Source organism: Triturus cristatus, chromosome 10 (assembly GCF_964204655.1).
Source record: "Triturus cristatus chromosome 10, aTriCri1.1, whole genome shotgun sequence".
NCBI classification, from domain to species: Eukaryota; Metazoa; Chordata; class Amphibia; order Caudata; family Salamandridae; genus Triturus; species Triturus cristatus.
In genome coordinates this window covers 1,126,399,051-1,126,423,060 of record NC_140593.1, presented here as the reverse complement: position 1 = coordinate 1,126,423,060, position 24,010 = coordinate 1,126,399,051, and the positions used below count along the sequence as shown (strand labels likewise).

General features: G+C 42.4%; 1 protein-coding gene across 1 annotated transcript in view; it reads left to right on the top strand.

Annotated features, from left to right (window-relative positions):
• RPL3L (ribosomal protein L3 like) overlaps positions 1-24,010 on the top strand; it is a 106,261-nt gene that overhangs the window by 64,638 nt on the left and 17,613 nt on the right. The window contains exons 5-7 of the mRNA XM_085629373.1: positions 10,751-10,937; positions 13,169-13,329; positions 16,892-16,993. Of these exons, the coding sequence (XP_085485499.1) occupies positions 10,751-10,937; positions 13,169-13,329; positions 16,892-16,993 (450 nt within the window). The remainder of the gene's footprint in view (positions 1-10,750; positions 10,938-13,168; positions 13,330-16,891; positions 16,994-24,010) is intronic.

Below are 24,010 nucleotides of genomic sequence, written 5' to 3'. Positions count from 1 at the left end.
GCAGCCTGCATGCTCCTTTCTTTGGCAACTGATGGATCAGAATTTGCAGGGGTCAAAGTTGAATAATTTGGGAATACAATATAGGTTGCTTTCCATTCTTGTTTCTATGCATTTTAATATGTGGACATAGGTTTTTATATGTACACAGGGAAAATCAGGAGAGAAATATCTACTTTTAATGGGGCGTCATTGTTACGCGACTATTCTCACAATTTCTGGGTGACTTCCTAAAACATTTAGACACCAAGAATCAATGGTCAACATATAAACATGCTCCTGGATGCTGATGAAGCTGTTTTGAATTTCACGCTAATGGGACTACAAAAACAACTAGATGCCTTAAATCTATAACTCGAGGCTAACAAGATGATTAATGACATCACTAAAACTCACGCAAAGTACTGTGGGAGACATGAATGTAGTTTTATGTGTTTTTGAAATGGAGCTAAGGTACGTAATTAGGGCATATTTGTAATTTAAAAATTGCTTTCAGAGAGCAAGAGCAAATTGCTTTCAATTAAGGTATACTGACCATGAATGACTGCCATTTTTATTGCTTATATGGGGTCCTAACTGTTAGCCCACTGCTGAAAACACATTTCCAAACATGGACACCTCCTATTTTGTCTAGATTGGCAGGCCTAGTACCAGCCTCATATTCACAAGGTGGGCAATCAGCCATCAGCCGACGGGCCTCTGGCTCAGGCCAGTTAGTGGGCCTTTTTTTGGTCTACTAAGGACTCCACCACGAATGTATGGCGTTATAACGCATACATTTACAATGCATGCCTTTACAACGCAGTTTTTATATCGCAACATCCTTTACAATGCATTATTTTACATTGCATGCCATTACATCGCATTTTCAGAAACTACCTTTACAACGCATTCCATTACATCGCATTATACCTTTACAACGCATACCATATCAATGCATACCATTACATCGCAATTAAGGTAAGTGTTGGATATTATAGGGGAAATAATTACTATTCTAACTCCAGTGAGTGCAACAGTAGGGTAAGTGTTGGATAGTGTAAGGGTACCATGCGTTGGAATGGTATGCATTGTAATGACGTGCGATGTAATGCCTGCGTTGTAGTGACATGCATTGTAATGCCAAGCGTTGTAGTGACATGCGAAGTAATGGCTGCGTTGTAATGACATGCGATGTAAAGGATGTTGCGATGTAATAGCTGCGTTGTAAAGGTTGTTTCCCCTCCACCACTGGTGCACAACGCGAAAGGCTATTGTTACAGCCTTAACATACAAGACCCCATGCACAAGTGAAGTCAGGCCAGCGGGCTAATGTCAGAGGCAGAATGAGAGTGGGATGCCCCGGCACTCACAGGCGTGCCTGCCCTCTGGCTCCCTCCAGGTGACAGAGTCTGCAAGGAGCTGCTGATGGGAAGCCTTTAGCACTTACTTTTCAAGGGACTGCAGCAGGGGAGAGGACTGGAGCATAGGGTGATGGTGGCTGGGGAGGGCCAGCGAGGGAACTCCTCAATGTATTTTTGTCCTCCTCCACTCCATGCAACAGGCGGATATAAATCAGTCTGTGCTCCTCCCCTTTGTCTGCCAGATATCAATTACTGCAGCCAACAGGGAGAGGTTGTGGCTTAGTTGACTTTGAAACTGGGAAACCAGGTTCAAGTCCCAGCGTCAGTTCGACATCCTGTGATTCTGGGCAAATCACTTAATCTAAATGAACCTAAAAATAATAATGTGACCTCTGTAATGTTAGCTGATGCTCTTGTAAAGCGCTCCAATGCCTCTAGGCCTAGTTTGTGCTATATAAAACGGCATGTAAGGAAAGTGCCACATTTTTTAAAATTTTTTATTAAATTTCTGCATTCACATACTAGCATTATTCCCTTTCTCAGAAGGTACATGTGATGCTAGCAGCAAGTAAAACAAAATACATAGCTGCACCTTTCCAGTATTTTGTAAAGCGCGAACAATTACCCGAGGGTGTCAAGGTGCTGAGCGCTGTCAGGAAGATTAAGCGAGCTATTGACCAGAGTCACACGGTGCTGGGCTAACCTGCCACCGGGGATCGAACCGTGAACCCCTGTGCTCTGGAGCTAGGCGCCCTGGCCGCTGCGCCACACCTCTTCCTCACCTTTCAGCAGTCTCTGAGCATTGGAGGCCCTCTCTTAAGTACTGAAAACAAGAAAATGAATATCATAAAAGCCCAGGGTTAGTGTTAAAGGGAATTTAGTTCTGTGCCATATCATGGTTCCCAGTGAATAATAATCAAAACATCCACGGCAAACGTATGGATGAAAAACAATTAAAAGTGAGTTTCTAGTACTTTTGATAATTCTGTGCTTCTAAAGTATATTTTATCCATTTGAATGTTAATTTCCAATTTAAGCACTGGTCCTATAAGCTTTAAAATACTTTTATTACCACTAATGTTTGCCGTCATTTAGCTTCATTAACCTAAGCAGTGTATTGCGAAAGGTTGATATCTGAAAACGTGGGCCACTTTATTTGGCTGCCCATGCCAAATTGTAACCCCAAAGTAACCCTGCCTAATACTGGAGGTGCAATTACATTTTAAGCAGTCCGTAAGACCCCAAGAGAAGCCACGACCAGGCCGCCGTCTATAACTACATGGGAACCTCACCTTGAATTGGGCCTATGGTCCGTACAGAATAGGTTGAAGTTTTCTCCATTAAGTTTTTGGCATCATTGAAAAAGTATAAGGTGAATTCACCAATAGTTTATTGGGTGATAGATTTATGTACAAGTGAACCATAAAGTGTTGCCTCTATAAGATGCAGACTTGCTGAGTTATTTATTAAATATAACCTGATGCTGAAATTTGATGCAGTCTCTAAAAGTGACCCTATTTTAGGGTCTTACAATCTGGCGTCATGCTGTTTAAGACTGATAAATATAAGTTTAACTGTAGTAGATCAGTGGTGTGTTCCAGTCATTTCATGGACAACATTGGTGTTACAACTTACTCTTTCATGCCCCTAACACTGTGTTGCAAGACATCTATTGTTTTCTGTTTGAGGGTGTTTTAGATGAGTATAAAATTCCAAAGATAATGTATTTAATAAGTCATCCAAGTGTCTCTTTACAGCACTGTGTGGCCTGTTCCATGTGATTATGTAATGTCATGATTTATTGACAGGAAGAATAAGGTATTCAAACCTTGGTTTAGTACCACTGCTTTTAGAAGAGTACCAAAATCATATCCATATATTTTCTTTTTTTCTTTTTCTTTTTTATTATCCACAGTAGCAAAACATCAATAAATACACACAAATCTGATAACAAGGTATAAAAGCAATTAGTTTCATTCAATTATACCACAAAACATAATTAAATTAAGTTACATTATCGTTCCCCTTTAGCAATTCATATGATCAGTCATTGCCCCCATACATAAATACCTAATTTGCATTTCCTTGATCCCTTCACAGAATATAGACTATGCTCCAAATTATATACATTATAAAACCGGTCTCGCCACATTCCAAAAGATGGTGCTTCCGGCCGAAGCCAAGAAGACGCTAGACATAACCGAGCAACCGCAGTGGCAATAAAGAGCGGATACCGGAATTTATACATGGGTCTCCCTTGCTCGAGATCCTCACCAATCCCCAGCAGCATCATGGAAGCCGATATTTTAACGCTAACCCCGCAGATCTCCATCATGAATTTCTCTATATGTTGTATATATGGCACTAGTTTAGCACAGGCATAAAAAACATGGAGACTATCAGCGTTATCCACACCACATCGGAAACATTTACCATCATTGGCCTCCCCCATTTCATCATCTTGGCAGGAGTATGATAGAGATTAAATACGGTTTTAAAAAACTGAGCTTTGAGATTCGCTGACAGACAAATTTCCCGAGCAATAGCAATTGTCTTCTCTATTGAAACCCCCGGCTCTCCCACTTTTACTGCCCACTTACAGTTTTGTTTTTCCAAATCATCCCTCCTTGAAGCTAAAAGGATTTTATAGAGGACCCCTATCCTTTCCTGGCCCCTAATGGCTTCGACTAATTTAAGTGGTACCATCACTGTCGGTTGTTTACTCAAGAAATCGCGTATTTGTAGAAATTTGAAAAACTGATTCTTGTGGAGAAGGAATTTATCTGCTAAGTCTGTAAAAGATGCATAAAGCCCCCCCAACCTCATAAAAGTCCCAGATTTGGGAAATACCATTCCGTCTCCAGCTAATTGCGACTTGGTCATGAAATATTGATGGTAATATACAAACGGCCGTGGTAGGGGTATAAAAAGTTAATCCCTGAATTTGTAGATTTTTCCGAACCACATTCCAAACTTTAAAAGCTGCCCCCAGAATTTTGAAACCTGTCCCTTTGTAGTAGTTCGAAGCCCAGGTCTAGCCATTAGAAAAGTAGGGGATCAATCCAATACTCACTTCTCTAAAAACGGACATTAGATCTGTTAAACTCAAACTCAAAACTTTATCAATACTATGGATTATTTTCTTTATTTTACCCCACCCCAACCGCCCAAGCCCCCTCTAACCCCCCAGTCCCCACCCCACCCCTACCCTTCCACAAGGCTTTGGAACCAATGGTCCCTGTGATGACAAGCTCCCGCCACCCAGGTGATCACCCTCACACCACACTCGTTACCCATGAACCAAACATGGCAACATACAAAACATGTTATATACTAAACTTAAGACTGCGGAAGAAAATCTGGCAAAGGGGATCTTGGCTAAGAGCGACAATGCTGAATTACAAACTAAGGTTGCTAGATGTAAGGCTAACATCAATCTATCCTGGAGTAAGGAAATCGCAGCTAAATACTTGGTATACAAAAAGGAATGTTATGAGTATGGAGAAGCGGTAGGGCGTTGCCTGGCCAATAGACTACGCTCTAACGAAGCTGCTCATAGAATAGCGGGCATGAAGAATCATTCAGGTGATATGGTTTATGATTCCCAAGAAATTCTCCTGATTTTTTTATGAATTTTATGAAAATTTATATTTGGGAAAAGAGACAGGGTTGCATACTGGGGACTCTGCAATACAACAGTTGGTGGAACAAGTCGGTCAGGAGGAGGCATAGATCTTGGAGAGGACTATATGACGTTACTCCGCTAACAATCACTCCGCATACCGTCACCACAACATTTTTACTACGCAAATTCTATCACCCCGCAGTTTATAATAACGCAATCTTTTACCACGACTATACTGTTACCACGCATGCCATTACAACTCAAAGGCATGCGTGGTAAAGGTATCCTCCTATTAAAAGTTTTAAAAGTAAGTGAGAGTACACTAACACTAACCTACACTACACAAACACTACCCTACACTCCACTAACACTACCCTAAACCCTAAAACACTACCCTACACTACACAAACACTACCCTACACTACACCAACACCACAACCCTGAACCCTAAAACACTACCCTAAACCCTAAAACACTACCCTACACTACACATACACTACCCTACACTACACTAACACTACCCTAAACCCTAAAACACTACCCTACACTACACTAACACTACCCTAAACCCTTAAAAATTAACGGTCACCCCAGGCCCATTCCCCCTTACCTCTCTCTCCTCGTTGTTTTTTTCGCCTTCTGCTGCCTGCATCACGTCGTCTTTCTGTGAGGGGCGGTGCACGTCGATGTGAGGAAACAGAAAAGCATGTTTCCTCACAACGACGTGGATCGCTCAAAATCTTTCTTTTTTTACTCCGCATGTGCATTTACCGTACATAGCTTTACAACGATTTTCCTTGTAAAGGCATGTTTTTTAAATGCACATGCGGAGTAAAAAAATCCGGAGTAATGGTATGCGGGGTAAGTGCACTATGTGGAGAAAAGGTATTCGGGGTCAAAGTCTGCGTTGTCAAAAAATTGTTGTAAACGATATTTACCCTTGGAGAGCCCTATTATCATGGAGGAGTTAGAACTAGCAATAAATAGTATGGCGATTGGTAAGGCTGTGGGCCCTGATAGGCTCCCATAGGAGGTGTATAGGTCCTTTTTTCAGGATATTAAAACAGATCTATTGGCTGTGTTCCAGGCAGCCCGAATGGGAAGGGCACCACAATCCTGGGACGAGGCCAATATTGTTATATTCAGGAAAAAAGATAAACTATGCCAAAATTCTGGCGAATAGATTAGCAAAGGTTATTTCTCCCCTGGTCTCCCCAAAACAACATGAATTTATTCCCGGTTGGGGAACTGTGAATCACATTAGTAGAATTGAGATGCTCTTCGATATTGCGCAGGTCGAAGCTAGGGACTTAGGGCTCATCTTACTTGATGCTGAGAAGGTGTTCGATCGTGTAGCCTGGGATTTCCTCTAGGGGGTTATGCAGTGGATGGGGTTCGGTCAGGGGTTCATCCAGGCCGTAAAAGTGTTACATCGATCGCCCTCGGCAAGGATCTGCTCTATGGGTCTTGTATCAGACCCTATAAAAATTTCAAGAGGCACACGGCAGGGTTGCCCCTGCTCTCTCCTGCTGTTTGCCCTATATATTAATCCTTTTTAATAATGTTAGAGAGAAGTACCCAGAAAGCCCTTTCACGTTCTGGAAGACCAATTTCGTGTCTTTGCATATGCTGATGACATTGCCCAACATAACATCGGATCCTGTCACTGCATATACCTGAAGTAAAACGCCTAGCATGCAAGTTTGGCGTAGTTTCGGGCTATACGATGAGCACATCTAAAACCCAGATTCTGTGTACAAAACAGATTATGGCCAGTGATCCTAGAGTGGTTAAGGAGGTCACGTATCTGGGAATTAAGATCCGAGAAAGCTTGAAAGATCTGGTTGACCTTAATTGGGGGTATATCACTACCGAGGTAAAGCAATCGTTAGAAAGCTGGGACTGCTTACATTTGTCCTTGGTGGGTAGAGCTAACATCCTCAAAATAAATATACTCCCTAAGGTGTTGTATTTTTTGAGATCAGTACCGTTGGAGGTATCCCGCACCCAGCTACAACATCTGCATGCACTTTGTGCTAAATTCTTGTGGGCTCCAGGAAACCCCGGAGAGCTATGCATTTCATGACTCTTCCCAGGGAGAGAGGGGGGAGGGGTGGTCAGTTCCTGACTTTACACTCTATTATTATTCCTGTCTTTTAGTAAATATGCGGATAATGTTGACTGGAGAAGATGTGAGCAAAACTGCTGGGGCTCCCTCAATTTACCAGATGGTGTTAGGTAAAGAGGTTAAGAACTGCCTGTTTAAGAAATTGGATTTCAATATATTGTCAATGTAAAAGTTTTTTATATTAGTTGATTCATTTTGTAAACAAAATAGTTAAGAAAAAGAGTTTTACATGCTTACATCTTTTTAGGCGTTAGTAGTTTTGAGTGTATATTATTTTAAAATGTGTGGTTTGTTTTGCATTATCATGTTGCTGAAAATGTTTAGAATGACCCTTGGGTCTAAATAAATAAATAATGTGCCTGGGGTCAGCCTCTGTTTTGTTGTTACTGCTTTTTCATAAATACATTTGGCAGACTGCACAGTACTGATTTTCGTCAACGTTATGCCATATGACTTTTAATCTCACAATTCAACTTTGTGCAAAATGTATTTCATTGCAAAGTTTTTATCTGACTTTACAGAGGTTTTGAAGTTCTTTCAGGATTATGAACAATTCAGGTGTAGAACTGAAAGTGGTTCTGTCTCAGGGCAATGAGTGGACAGTGTAGCTTCTTTTTGGGATAAAGCCTACTGGACAGCACGCAGGTGTCTGGCTGCGAAAGAGTTCTTGGGGACATTCTGAAAGCTTCCCTGGGAATCCATTCTGCTCATTGATTACCATTGGCTTTGTGGTTTGTAACTCACATTTGCTTGCTTTCTATTTGCTGGCTTTATTCGCTTTAGGCTGTCCAGCATGCCTTTGACCCATCCTTGGAGCATAGCCTGATTAGCACCTCTCTGACTGGTTTCTTGTATTCTTCCATGATTGCTCACTTTTTGGGAACTCTTTTTTTATTTTCGTGAGGCACTCACTCCAGGAGAGTACATGTGTTTTCAATTTTCTACTGTATGCTCCTCCTCCTCCTCAACAAAACATTGCCCCATTTGAGGCTAGGGGTCGCAAAGGAAGGGCCAGGAGTAGCAGGGGGCAAGCTAGAGGTCACAGCTGCGACCACTGACTACATCCAAGTGACGTCCATGCATGTTTTGTAATTCTGAAGAGTGGCGGACATAAATATTTTAATAGTATCAAAAGAAATCAATACATGAGACTATGATGGTTTTCACACATTATTAATTGTGTGCTGAATAGTTGTATCAGAAAAACCGTATGCCTGTCCAAATGTAATGGTCATTTCAATTGAGAATATGTTCGCTGTAATGGCAGTGACTACCACATCATTAATACTCCACTCTACGCAGCCCCTTCTACAACACTCTATTCCACGGTGTGCCGCTCCAGTCTATAGCACTTTACTCCACTCCACTCAATGCCACCCTACCCAACTCTAAACCCTTCCACTCTACAGCGTTCCACTCTTCACCACTCCACTTTACACCACTCTGCACCATTCCACTCTACGACACTGTACTCCACTTTACGGTACTCTATGACATGACACTCCACTCCACTCTTCCACTCTCTACTTCTCACTACCCTACACCCCTCCACTCTAGGACACAGTACTATTCCATTTCACTCCACACCACTTCACTCTACACCACTCCAATCTACTTCACTTTACACTGCTTCACTCTACTCCACTTTACACTGCTTCACTCTACCCCACTTTTTATGACGCTACTCCACTGTTCTCCACTGCACTCTGTGAAACACTACAACACAACAGTCTACTCCACTTTAGGATACTCTGACACTCTATGCAACTCCACTCCACTCTACGCCACTCCACTCTTTGACATTCTACACCAGTCCACTCTACGCCACTCCACTCTACGCCACTCCACTCTATGCCACTCTACACCACTCCACTTCATGGCACTCCACTCTTCACCAGTTCACTCTACGACACTTAACTACAACACTGTACTCCACTGTACGCCACTCCACTCCACCCCACCCCACGCCACACCACGGCACTTTACTCTACTCTACTCCACCACTTTAATCTACAACACTCACCTCTGCTCTACGACTCTCCACTCCATGACACTTCACTCCACCCTATGACACTCTACTCTACAACACTACTCCTCTCTATTCCACTCCATTCTATGACACTGTACTCCATGAAACACCACTCTACATCATTCCAGTCTATGACTCTCTACTCCTAGCCACTCTACAACACTCTACACCACTCTACACCATTTCACTCTACAACACTTCAATCTACACTACTCCACTCTACTCTATTGCGCGCCACTCGACTCTATGACACTTACTCCACGACACTCTACGACACTCCTCAACACTCCAGTCTACGACACTCCACCCTCCACATTCTACGCCACTCCACTCTACTCCACCTCCCTCCATTCTACGACACTCCACTCTACTACACGCCACTCTACACCACACCACACCACTCTATTCTATGACACTCCAATCTATGCCACTTTACTCTACGCCACTCCAATCTACAACATTCTACTCCACTCCACCCTATTCCTCTCCACGCCACTTTACTCCACTTCACTCAACACCACTCCACTATACGACACTCTACTCCACTCTAAGCTACTCCACTCTGTGCCACTGCACTCCATGACACTCCACTCTATCCACCTCTACTCTAGCATGTTCTATTACCTTCCAATCTATGCCCCTTCCCTCTACAACACACTACACCACTCTACTCTACTTCACTCTACACCACTTCACTTTACACCACTCCACTCTACTTGCGCCACTCCACTCTACTCCTTTCTACTCCACTGTACACCACTCCACTCTATGACGCTGTACTCCACAACACGCTACTCCACTCTACGACGCTACTCTACTGTACTTCTTTCAACTCCACTCAACGCCATTTAATTCTATGCCACTCCACTCTACACCACTCCACTTTACAACACTCCTCTTCCCTGTAAGCCACTCTTTTTCACTCTGCACCCCTCTACTTCACTCCACTTTATGGCACTCTACTCCACTCAATGCTAATCCACGTATGCCACGCCACTCGACGCCACACCACTGTTTTCAACACCACTAACAATAGCCATGCTGAGTAGCAGCCACGCTGGGATAAAACATGGCTAAAACACATTGGGAAAGCCAATAGCTCTTGCATAGGCAAAACCTAGAGGCTCTGCCTATGTTTGTTTATCAAAGTAGTAGTCAGATGTTCTCTGCATTCCTCTTTACAACTATATGCTAATCATGGTTGCTTCTACTGCCTGTGGGGGTGAATGTTTGATTTGTTCTGCATTCCATCCATCATCTGTGTGTCTTTTGTGGGGGATAGGGGAAGGTAGTAAAGTATGAAATGCTCTCTACCTATACGTATGTGGTATGCATATATGTGTGAAATGTGTATATCTCAAACCTAGCTGAAAGGCACTGTACAAAAGACGTATGTCCCATTGTGACTTGGAAACTACAGACTCATTAAAGGCCCATATCTGCACCAAGTAAAGTACAGGTCATTAGTTATCCAAAGTTAGCCATGGGTTCACTTCCATCACCCACCAAAGATGTTGTTGTTATTGGCTTCTGGTAATGCAGATGTGGAGGGACAAGGAACAATGGCAGCCCTTTCATTGCCTCCCTACATTTCCAGCTGTATCTGAGGCTCTCTTGTGCCTTTGCAGATGAAGCTGCTCCCACTGCGGCAGAAGAAGGCCCACGTGATGGAGATTCAGGTGAACGGGGGCACTGTGGCCGACAAGGTGGACTGGGCCCACGAGAAGCTGGAGAAGCAGGTCAACGTCAACACCGTCTTCAGCCAGAACGAAATGATAGACGTGATTGGGGTCACAAAAGGACACGGCTTTAAGGGTATGATTTACAAGTAAATTAAAAAATTGCCCAGTTTATGAACCATTCCTGGAGTACAGAGACAATTGTACATGAAGAAACATGACTAAGCAATTCTGCCCATATTCTTAGAGGCATGCCACTTCCAAGCGATCACATGTCCACATCACAAAAAACCCATAAGGATTAAGTGTAATTTCCACTACTACTGGCTGGACTTTTCATCAGATAGTGCATGGAGTTTGGAGGACACTCTCACATTGCTTACCTTGGTTGATGCATGCAGGTGGGCAGGGGTGGGGCAGACAAGAGGGATGAGACCACTTGAGAGCCTGGGGAGCTCTTTTAATCCTCTACGTCATGGAACACTTTTGTCTCTTCATAGATTATCTGCCTGCTTGTTTACATCTTTTTAAGTTAATTTAAAAGTAATGTTGCAATTTTAATATTGCCAACTAATTTCAGTAAGAGGGTGATTTAAAAATGTGGAAACCCTCTAACAGTACTGTGCAACCCCCTTCAGCTCTTCCAAAATAAGGGCAGAAGCTGCATATTTTACTGAGTAGCATGTTTATTCATGCATTGATTCCAAACAAAAGCCAAGAACAAAACCCTGGCCAAATTTCAGTATGGCAGCAAATAGAGTGTAGGCAAATAATATAGAGACATATATTGTTCTCAATAAGAGGGCACAACAATGCAGAAGTGGAAGAATCTTGTATTTATTTGTTCTGATGCCCACCAGAGCAACCTTGGGGGCAGCAGAACAATTCATCATCACCTGGACATGTTGGTGTTCTACCACAATATTGAGTGTGGAATATTGTCATACAAAAAAATATCGACTCCACAATATCGACTACCGCTATATCATCAAGGTTAGTAGTATGCATGGGTGCATATATAGAGATACGTTTCTTACATCAAGCTCTGTGTACTCTAGGGATGTAAATATTTTCAAGATAAGTAGATGTGGAGTGAAGACCTTTAAATCTACCCTTGCTTCATTCCATCACAATATAGTAGTAGTTACTATCCTGCACTCAGTATTTTTGCAGCACGATATTTTGGCAGTAGATATTGTGATATACATTTGGCTAGTTGCACAATTGGTACAAAGAGCGCTTACTCCAGCCTAGTGCTTCAAGGGGAGGAGGAAGACCGTGCTATGCTCAGTCGTTCCTGAAATATAGCAATAAATAGGAGCCATTTGTGACTCATCAAGCAGCTTGGTGGCACCTTTGAGTCCAGATCTTGTGTAATTTGATATTGTCTTTACGTATTTATAAAGCGCTACCTTGAGCCCGGGGAAGCGAGGAGCTGTACACAGCTACATCAATGCAAAGCAGAAGGTGCAAAAATGTGTTAGCAACCTGGGGATGGGGCTAAAATACGCTTTTACGTTTGCAAGAAGTGGCTTGGAAAAGAGAGAAGCTCCTCATAGCTTCTGGGTGCCCTGCAAAACCCTAATGTGCTACAAGCCAAACCTGTCAAGGGAGCGCTTTAAGAAGGAAAATCCTGTTTAGGGAAAAGGGGAAATTTCCAAACTTTATCTAAATAGAAAACTCGTAGACATAAAGTGGGTCTTGATTCGTATAGAATTTGATATTTTGTTATGTCTGCAGAATATGCTTGGTTAGAACACTTTGCATGACTGAACTTAAGGTATATCAAAGTGCTGGCACTCTTTGGTCTGTTAAGGTGATCCTACCAATTTATATGTCGAAGTGCTGCTACACTTGGGTGCTGAGGCACTTTCCTCAACTTGTGTCTGCTATTGATTCTCATCAAACCTGCCCCTATTCAAACATTTCCAAATCGATTGTTCCACAAAGTAGTCAGGGAAAGTCCAGGAGTAGCAGCACTAATCGAAGTACCAAAATAGAGGCTGAGGATAAAAACATTGCACCAATTTGCCTAAATTGTGAATCATAGCGTGGCCAGGCTTGCTGCAGCATCGTGCTTCAATTTTCAATATTTGAAACAGGAGCCAAGCATTGGGCCAACATGAAAGAGCAAAGGTGGAATGGGTGCTTGACAGTGTTACTGCCCAGTCACCACATGAACCTGTTAAAGCTCTACATACAAGAACAGCACGGGGGCATCTCAGCACCTAAGAACCCATGCAAGTGGGTTGACAAAGGGAAAAACCATGTTTCCAATTAGCACATATAGAACTGTGGATGGTTCACCAATTTCGATGGGGAATAGGTGTGTTGCCTCAGTCCAGCTCATGTTTTCTTCTCTCGTAGGTGTCACCTCACGCTGGCACACCAAGAAACTCCCCAGGAAGACGCATAAAGGCCTACGGAAAGTTGCCTGCATTGGAGCTTGGCATCCTGCCCGAGTATCCTATACCATGGCCCGTGCTGGTCAGAAGGGCTATCACCATCGTACTGAACTGAACAAGAAGGTACAGCACAAAACGCTTTTCCAGCAGATGTAGACCACACATAGGCCTATGTAGGCAGAGACAGTACAAGTATATGGGTCAGCAGATGCCTAGAGTAGGAAGGAAACCTAGTGAGCAGTTATGTATTGTACAAGAGTCACCAAATCAGCAGACACGTAGAGTCCAAGAGCCTCTGAATCAGCAGATGTCTAGAGTCTAAGGACCACTAAGTCAAACGATGTATAGACCAAAAAAGCACTGAGCAACAATATAGATACATTTCAAGATCTAGTTGTCTCATAATTAACCTTGGGCGTAGTTCGCATAGTAGCGCTACGCGTAACTATGCGAAGTGCACTTCGCACTACGTGAGATACGTGTAGCACTACGCGAACTGCGTAGTACGCTGTTCGCGATGATTGCACAGTGCCGGATGCTTGTCCGCACTGTGCAGTCATTGCAAACGGCATCTTGCACAGTGCAAGCGGTCGTTTTCTGCGACTCAAGTAGATTTTTACTCGAGCGGCAGCTTTCTCAACGCGGACTGGTAGTTTCTCATTGCGAGCGGGGGCGAGCATACGCGACCACTCGCAATGAGAAACCTGACCTCCCCGCGTTGAGAATCTCGCCGGGAGGTTTATTTTCCACGCTCGCGATCAGCAATTTGATATTGTTGATCGCGAAAGAGGAAGAAGTCTCGTCGGGATGTCATTTTGCTCGTTCGCTGTCGCCAACTTGACGTTGAGGACCACGAGCGAGCAAAAAATGCCAACTACGCTATGCTACGCGATTTTGCACTGTGCTACGTTCAATTCGCGTAACGTGAAGTAGCACAAACTACGCAAACTTCGCGAGCGTAGCGTAGTTGTACGCCCAGGGTTAGTCATAATATGCTTAGAGAACTGCTCAGTCAGCAATAGTTGAGAGTCCATGGCCCAGTGAGGCAGCTGAAATTTAAATTGAAGATTGAAATCTCAGGTACACCGAGTCAGCAGCTGTATGTAAATGAGTGAGACGATCTCTGTAGTCCATGAGCCAGTAACTTAGCACATGTTTAGAGTCCAAACGTCACTGGGTCAGCTGATGACAATTATCCATGAGTCACTGAGTCAGCAGATGTGTACTATTCAATGTTCATTGAGGAAGCAATTATCTACAGAGAGTTGTCATTGAGTCAAAAGATGTGCATAGCAGCATGGCCACTGCATCCCTCAATATGTGGAGCAGACATGCCAATTAGTCATCAAATAAAAAAGCATAGATATTACTTAGCAGCATAGGTGTACAACACAAAGGACACCAAGCCAAATATGTGTATAATAGAAAAGTAATTGGTTAGCAGATGCATACACATTCACTGAGCCAAATGATGCCTCTGAACACTGGTCTCTAAAGCACAGATGTCACCCGATCTGCAGACTTGTGCAGGAAGGTCATTGCATCAGCAGACATGGATAGCACATAGTCCACTGAGAGAGCAATTGTGCAGAGTACAAGGACCACTGAGTCAACAAATGTGAAAAACACACATGCCACTCTGGCATACACGGGTGCTGTCGTACGAATTATACTTTCCCAAGTAAAACTGTGCATTAGTTGGAAAACATAACCATCAGAACTGTGCGAGAGTGAGTTCATGCACACCGTACCGATATGGTGGCCGAAGTCCTGCTAGTTCACAGTGCACCATCTGTACCCCTAGCCTTACAGGGCAACAAATGGATGAGCAACCTTAGAAAATGGCAAACCTGACTTCCCAAGGAAATCATGGTAATAGATCTAGAACCCTTTTGCTTAGTTTCTAATCCATACCCAAAGAGATACACAGAAAATACACAGTGCAGCGTTTCAATATTTATTGAAGCATTGTGATTCTTAAGTAAAATACTTGCGCTGCAATAATCAATAGAAGGAAATAAAATAATGTCATTAACATTACGAGAATGGTGAAAAGATAAACAGTTCAAACATTTAGCTGATTACAGAGAATATATGTTTGTATACAAGTACTGTAATAATTCGTACTCCTTCCTAGCACATCCTATCCCATCAGGTCTAGGGTGTGTGAATCTTCCAAATCCCTGTAGGGTGCTCGAACTCCCCATTGCCTGTGGGTTACTGTAATCAAGCTGCATGTCTTGTTGTAGAGTTGGACAGCATCCCTCGCATGAGGTAAATGAGAATCAGCGGAGCTGGTATTCCAGCATGGCTCGATTTCTCAGTACCAGTGAAATGTTCCTCTGTCTAAACAAAGGCTTGATGTCTTATATATAATAAAATCCTCCATATTACCATGCTGAAGCTCCAGACAGGCTGATATTGTTTTTTCTATTGTGATAGCTCTGTTGCTGAGCAGTCAAAACAAATAACATATTGCGTGATGTACTTAGCCCATGTACAGAATGTTCAAGGTGCTTTGATAGAGTGCCTTCGAAGTGGTAATATAAGCAAAACTGAGTATGAAGAATAGTATCCTCTATGTGCATGCATATTAATGTGTGTCAAATGTCATCGTGTTCAGGAAGAGAAGGCAATCTAAGAATGTGAGCATATAAAATGGTGTTTCTTATCCAGGCCTACTATACCAACGTGACAGTACCTTTTAACCGAGAGACGTCCATGGCGAAATAATTACATGATCTGGAGATATCTACAGTGCACATGTCCCACAGTTGGCAGTTTTGCAAAACACAAGCATCCAAGTACCCTCAAATGTATTTGTCATAAGTACCACCTGGCGAGCAGACATGTGTTACGTTTTGGAAGAAGTGGAAAGCACTAGAGATCTCCAGGAGGATTCCAAGTGCCAACCAACGTGTTTTAGAAAGGGCTTAAAAACAAGTTGCCTAATTTCAAACAAGTTGCCATTGCCTATGCATGACCAAATTGACTACAGAGGGCTACTGTGGCCAAAGTCACAAGCAAAGGCAGGTGGCCATCCTGCCACTCTGGTATTTTCTCAGCAGGCTGCAGGATTGGAGGCTGCTTTCAGAGCTGGAGGGACTGCTGTGACCCAACCATGATAGCCCCATATTCCATTCCACTCACGACCTTCTGGGGCTGAGTTGAACATTTTTGCCAGCTCTGGACTGGGTTTCCAGTCCGGCACTGGTCACAAGAGAACATGCACTGCCCTAAAACATGGTTACCATTCCATATCACTGTGACTTGTGACTTTGCAAGATACAATGGGCAAAGGAAAAAAATTGTATTATGGAATTGAAAACTAAAATCTTTAAGCAGGGAAGTGAAGTGGCCAAGGGGCAGTGGGCAAGTCTTGAAACAGTCATTTTTGGAAGGTTGAAACAGATCTGAGACCAGGGAGTAGTGTGGGTCAGAAGTTCTTAGCAGAAAGAATTAGGGAAAAAAGTAAACATGGAATTTGAAGGAGAGAGAGAAGGGAAGGGAATAAAAGAGGACAAGAGAAAACCGGAAAAGGTGGGAAATGGCTGCATGCTTGTGGTCCTTGAACACAGTTCTTGAGATCCAGACCCTGCCTAATATGTCCCTAGGCCAGCACTCACATAGTTTAATCTTTTTATGTGCTTAGATTTTAGTGACAGTCTGTTTTCTGTCCCTACAGATTTATCGTATTGGCCATGGAATCCATGTCCAGGATGGGAAGATAGTCAAAAACAACGCAGCCACCAGCTTTGACATTACAGACAAGTCCATCACACCCCTGGTAAGAGACAAGGACAGGATGTGGGGACCCTCACTAAAACCTGTCCCTCCCCTGCCCCGTGAGCGCCTCCCACCTAACTCCTGCCACACATTTCCAGCAATATATGGCCCTACTTCACTGATGCAGAACCATTTAGTATCAATTACTATTTTGGATGCACAGCACTTATGATGACTGTTGACAACTTGTACACAAAGCTCTTTAGGACAGAGTACAAGGCTTGTATGTCACAATATCACTAACCAAATATTGTCTGACACACATTTTGAAGGCTAAATATAATTTACAAAAATTTTGCTCCAATGGATCTAGGTTTACTATTATTAACTCTAAAGGTGCACTATTTTTATATATATTATTTAAGACCCTACATTTTTGTCAGACATTAATTAGGCTACAATATTCTGGTACCTTACCGGCTACGGTGCATTACTCCAGCCTCTCCTGAATAGCTGGAGCTCGCTGTGTACATGGTTATCCACCTATCGTATCAGAAGTGTGTGAATCGTAAGTAAGACAGCCTTCGTCACAATTTTTGGCGAGCAACACCCTTGATCCTAATCGTCATTCCAAATCTCCCTAAAGCACCTAGAGGCAGATTTACAAGCCCCTTAGGCCTCCTTGCGCCACCATTGCATCCCTTTTTTTTACGCAACGGCAGTGCAAACATTGCGGCCAATTTACAACGTGACGCATCTAGGGAGATGCGGCACATAGTAAAGCCCTTTTCACATTATACGTGCGCCAGGTATAATGTATGCAGGCTTGGCGTTCCCGTGCAAAAAGCCATGTAGAACTGACGCTGTGAAATTTACAACATTTCACTGCGTCACTCTACGCCTTCACTGCGTCAAAATCCCTACGCCTGCTCAGACCAGGCTATTGAATGACACGTGGCTTTTTGTATGGGACTCACCTATCTGTTGTGGTACATTGATGGAGTTGCGTCACTTTCATGAGCAACTCCAGCAATGCATCACTTTTGTGCCAACAGATGTGTCAGTATTTCTGAGGCATCTGTTAATCCTTGCGCCATGAAGCACTGTATCGTAAATATAGCGCATCCATGGAGGCGCAAGGACATTTGGCACTAGCGTAAGGAAACTGACGCATCTATGCGGATGCATTAGTTCCTTGTAAATCTGCCCCCTATTACTTAAGCTCAAACCTCCCTGAAGTAAAGTAAAAAGTTATGTATTAATGTCACAAAATTACCAAAAAGATTCCCAGTCTCCACAAAGCATGTACAAATATTGAGAATAAAAAATGTTTCTCAAATCTGCTTTGCTCTATTAGTTTTATGGAAGTAAGTCAGTTTGCTCTTAAATTAAACACTATCTCACTCACAGACCTTTAATGATGCTTCCTTTCGGGTCTGAAACCCACGAATCATTGCTTGTTTTGAAAGTGAAACTACAGACCAAGTTCTGTTTCTGTTTTTAATATGTCAAAATCATGTATGATCCTGTGGCACTATACTCAGGTTGACAACTTCAAAATTGTGCCTTTTCAGCACATCTACTCATAGTAAAAAAAGGTGACAGTGAGGAAATGTTGGATCAAAAGAGGGAATATCCCTGTTACAAAGTATAGGACAGGTACCAGGAAGAAAGCATCGCCATTTGCATTGTTTAATTCCAACCACAGGAATAGGTCTCCTAATAAGGCATATAAGGTTAGCTGTTAATGTGCTGAGTAATTGTTTTACAAACTTTTAAAGTTATTTATATGAGAGGATTCGTCTATACATGATATTGTGGGATTGAAATGTAGAGAGAGCCACCTTTATCACAAAGCCCCACTGAACTACAACCGAGGGCCATGCACATTTCCAGTTGAAGCCCAGCTCAAGCTGTAGTCACAAGACCACCCCTTTTTCAAACTATTTCTCCCCCACACCACATGGCACCACTTTGGGTGCATCAAACCCTAGTTATATTGTTGATATTTTTGAAGGAAAAATGCTCCACCCATAAGATTAGACTTTTTCGTAAGTCCACCACACAACCAAACACTAAGGAGCTGATTACAATGTCGGGCGGAAAGCCTCCTCCCAAAAGCTGGAATCTCCTTGACCGTGTCGGAACGCTTCCGACCGACTCGGTCAGTTTTCAATCCGCCTGACCGATTATGATGTTCGCAGTCAGATTGTGACACGCATGGTCTTTCCGAATTGGTTCCGACCGGCTCTCGAAGAATTTTTGTCGGTTGGACCCACATCGTACAGCTCTACAGACAGCGTTTCTCAACCGAACGATTACGATGTCGGTTTCCAACAGCCTTTCCGAGTCGGCCTGTCCGACACAAAAAGACTGTCGGAAACTGACTTTCGGGGACCCTGGCAGGCCCCCTTCATCCTGCGGCCTCTGGTTGGGGGCCGAGGGAGTACAGAAGGGACCCCCCTGTGAACCCCTGCACTGTTTGGCAGGCACAATGTGGTGCCTGCGACAGGGTGCAGACTATTCCACACACATCCCATTTCCCTATAGGAGCCAGTGCTGTTGGGCGGAACAAGGGCTCCCATACGAGTCAAAGGGACTCTGACCGAGCACTGTTCAGTCACATCGTAATTGGTCGGGCATAACCATCGACCGCAAGTCGGCCGGTTCCAATTCCGGGACGGAGTTGGGCGGAAAGATTCCGCACGACATCTTAATTTGCCCCTTAGACGTTATTGTTATGGAGAGTCCATAGCTAGACCCTGAGCTGCTGTACATGGTTGAAGGGCTTCCTCTCAGGATGGGCCCATTGCTCCACTGTCACTGGTAGAGCAGAAGACTGAAGGGCAAACTAATGATGGTTCAAGTGTCATTGACAGGAAGTTTCAATGTGAGATCCTTCTATAATACCTCCCTGCAAGAAGCATATCAACTAGTTCTGAACAAAGCACGCCCCACACAGGGCCTATTCAGACATATATTTTACTAGACTCTACTTGTATAAACTCACACTATTTCAAGTGATTTACTTAGGCCAAGAACCACCCAAATATCTAGCTAGCTTCACAACACCTTGCTAAGCTCCTGTCTTGCATGTTCAGCATCACCAATTTATCTATGAGGAGAAACAAACCCCAAAGGGGCATCTGTGGAACACAAAATAGCAAAATAGGAAAACAGAATACATTGACCATGGACGGTATTGATTTGGAAACTACAGAATGTTCACACTATATGGTGATGCAGCCTCCCAGCACACAACAGTATCAGAGCATTCCTCGGAATGTCCATGCTATTAATGACAACCCAAGGTTCCATGTCATTTTTAACCTAGGGCACATATTGCTACCAATGTTTTGTTCAAGATCCATTTTTCAGCATTATAGTTTGAGGATCTGCACCTGTACATAAAATCCAGGACATGGGTTGAGTGTTGTTTATTGTGCAGAGAATGTACTCTGGTTTGAGGCTCTGTACAATGGAGGTGTGAAAGATGGCTGCATGACACAATGTGAGTGTGCTCGGTCCATGTCTTGGTCTGACACGGTTAGATTTAGTCTGTTAGTGTCTAAGTCTACTTATCGTTTTTTTCTCTGATGCAATTTAATGGATGGTTGTGCATTAGATATAGGAACTCAGGATTCACTGAACTTTTTATATATACAAATACTAAAACTAAACTAATCACAACTGGGCCAGATAAGTTCGACCCCTGTGCAAAGCCCTATGTGTTAAGAAGTTTGAAAATATGAGTTGGGCAAAAGATGCTGCCCCGTCATTGAATGCTTAAGGTCCACCGCTTCTAAATGAAGTTTATAGACCGAGAGTTTGGTGGGGAGGGTACTCTGTTGAGTTTGCGATGGAGTACCCTATCCTCCAAACTCTACATTGGGCCCTCATTTAGGGCTGCTTCGTTTCTCATGTCACATTTCTAATGCTAAGTATTTGCTCCCCTTTCTTCCAGAGAATTAACCCTCTTCTTACAGGTTACAGTGAACGGGCAAGTTCATGTGGGTGTACGAAGTTGTTGGCAGGTTGCCCCTCTAGGCTATGCCAGAAACTGGTTTTTTTTTAAATCAGTAAATGAACTACAGGTACATTCACTCAACATTTCCTATATCCATTCTATAACTTTTTTCCGAGACCATATCACCAAATCCAGGGTCAGATCTGCTACAATTGGAAACAAGCATTGGCATAGCCAAAAGGTCTCACCTTTGGGACCTTATGTATTCAGCCAGAACTTTTGGCTATGTTGTAGAGCATTGTGGCTGCTGTTCATCATGTTGAAAAGTTCTAATAAAAAGGGTTACGCATTTTTGTTACCTTTATACAAACCAAGACGACATTATATACAACTAAACAACCTGATTAAAAAAGTTTTAACATAAAAAATGTCTTATAGTTCTTTTGTACTTGCACAGCTGGCAACTTCTTCCTGCCTGTTGTCAAGCTTGTTTGTTATAATTTTTTTTGTTATGGGGGAGCGGGACATAAATAACGGGGAAGTGGAGGTTGTAAAGCAGTAATTTAATTAGAACATGAGCAGCGGATGGACACTAGGGAAGAATCAACAGATGCCAGATTCAGAGGGAAGACTGACATGATGCTTAGGTGATGTTTAGGTGATGCTTAAGTGGTGCGCTGATGCAAAATGGTGGTGATGAGTGATGTTTGGTGCTCAGGTGGTGCCACTATATGGTGTGGATTGGTGGTACGTAGTGGATTGTGGAGTTGAAATATGTTGTTTGGTGTGTAATTATGTGGTGTGTATTGGAAATGCGTAGAGTTAAATTGTGTGGCCTGACACTGTGGTGTTGAGTGAAATTATGGTTAGTGAAATTGTGTCATGGTGTGGAGTACATTTATGTTGATTGGTGGTATGTGGCATAGAGTGCATTTAAGTGGAGTGTATTTATGTTGCATTGAATAGAGTGCAATTATATGGTGTGTAATTATGTGGCACTGAGTGGTATTATGTGGAGTGTATTGATGTTGCATTGAGTAGAGTGTAATTGTGTGGCGTGTAATTATGTGGCACAGTGGTATTATGTTGAGTGTATTTATGTTCCATTTGAGTAGAGTGTGAATATGTGGCATGTAAATATGTGGCACTGAATGGTATTATATGGAGTGTATTTATGTTCCATTGAGTAGAGTGTAATTATGTGGTGTGTAATTATGTGGCATTGAGTGGTATTGAGTAGAGTGTAATTATGTGGTGTGTAATTATGTGGCACAGTGTTATTATGTGGAGTGTATTTCTGTTGCATTGAATAGAGTGTAATTATGTGACGTGTAATTATTTAGTACTGAGTGGTATTATGTGGAGTGTATTTATGTTGCATTGAGTAGAGTGTAATTACATGGTGTGTAATTATGTGGTACTGAGGGGTATTATGTGGAGTGTATTTATGTTGCATTCAGTAGAGTGTAATTATGTGGCACTGAGTGGTATTATATGGAGTGTATTTATGTTGCATTGAGTAGAGTGTATTTATGTGGCATGTAATTATGTAGCACTGAGTGGTATTATGTGGAGTGTATTTATATTGCATTGAGTAGAGTGTTATTGTGTGGCTTGTTATTATGTGGTACTGAGTGGTATGTGGGGTGTATTTATGTTGCATTGAGTAGAGTGTAATTAATGAGTGGTACTATGTTGAGTGTACTCATGTTTCATTGAGTAGAGTGTAATTATGTGGCACTGAGTGGTATTATGTGGAGTGTATTTATGTTGCATTGAGTAGAGTGTAATCATGTGGTTTGTAATTATGTGTCACTGAGTGGTATTATGTGGAGTGTTTTTATATTGCATTGAGTAGAGTGTAATTATGTGGTGTGTAATTATGTGGCACTGATTGGTATTATGTGGAGTGTGTGTTGCATTGAGTGCAGTGTAATTATGTGGCATAAAATTATGTGGCTCTGAATGGTATTATGCGGAGTGTTTATATGTTGCAATGATTAGAGTGTAATTATGTGGTGTGTAATTAAGTGGCACTGATTGGTTTTATGTGGAGTGCATGTTGCATTGAGTGCTGTGTAATTGTGTAGCATTTAATTATGTGGCACTGAGTGGTATTATGTGGAGTATATTTATGTTGCATTGAGTAGAGTGTAATTATGTGGTGTGTAATTATGTGGCAATGAGTGGTATTATGTGGAATGTATTTAAGTTGCATTTAGTAGAGTGTAATTATGTGGTGTGTAATTATGTGGCACTGATTGGTATTATGTGGAGTGCATGTTGCATTGAGTGCAGTGTAATTATGTAGCATATACTTATGTGGCACTGAGTGGTATTATGTGGAGTGTATTTATGTTGCATTGAGTAGAGTGTAATTAAGTGGCCTGTAATTATGTGGCACTGAGTGGTATTCTGTGGAATGTATTTATGTTGCATTGAGTAGAGTGTAATTATGTGGTGTGTAATTATGTGGCACTGATTGGTATTATGTGGAGTGCATGTTGCATTGAGTGCAGTGTAATTATATAGCATATAATTATGTGGCACTGAGCGGTATTATGTGGAGTGTATGTGTGTTGCATTTAGTAGAGTGTAATTATGTGGCATGTAATTATATGGCACTGAGTGGTATTATATGGAGTGTATGTTGCATTGATTAGAGTGTATTTATGTGGCATGTAATTATGTGGCACTGAGTGGTATTATGTGGAGTGTATTTATATTGCATTGAGTAGAGTGTAATTATGTGGCGTGTAATTGTGTGGCACTGATTGGTATTATGTGGAGTGTATTTATGCTGCATTGAGTAGTGTAATTATATGGCTTGTAATTATGTGGTACTGAGTGGTATGTGGGGTGTATTGATGTTGCATTTAATAGAGTGTAATTATGTGGTGTGTAACTATGTCACACTGAGTGGTATTATGTGGTGTGTATTTATGTTGAATTGAGTTGAGTATAATTATGTGGCGTGTAATTATGTGGCACATTGATATTATGTGGAGTGTTTTTATGTTGCATTGAGTAGAGTGTAATTATGTGACGTGTAATTATGTGGCACTGAGTGATATTATGAGGAGTGTATTTATGTTGCATTGAATAGAGTGT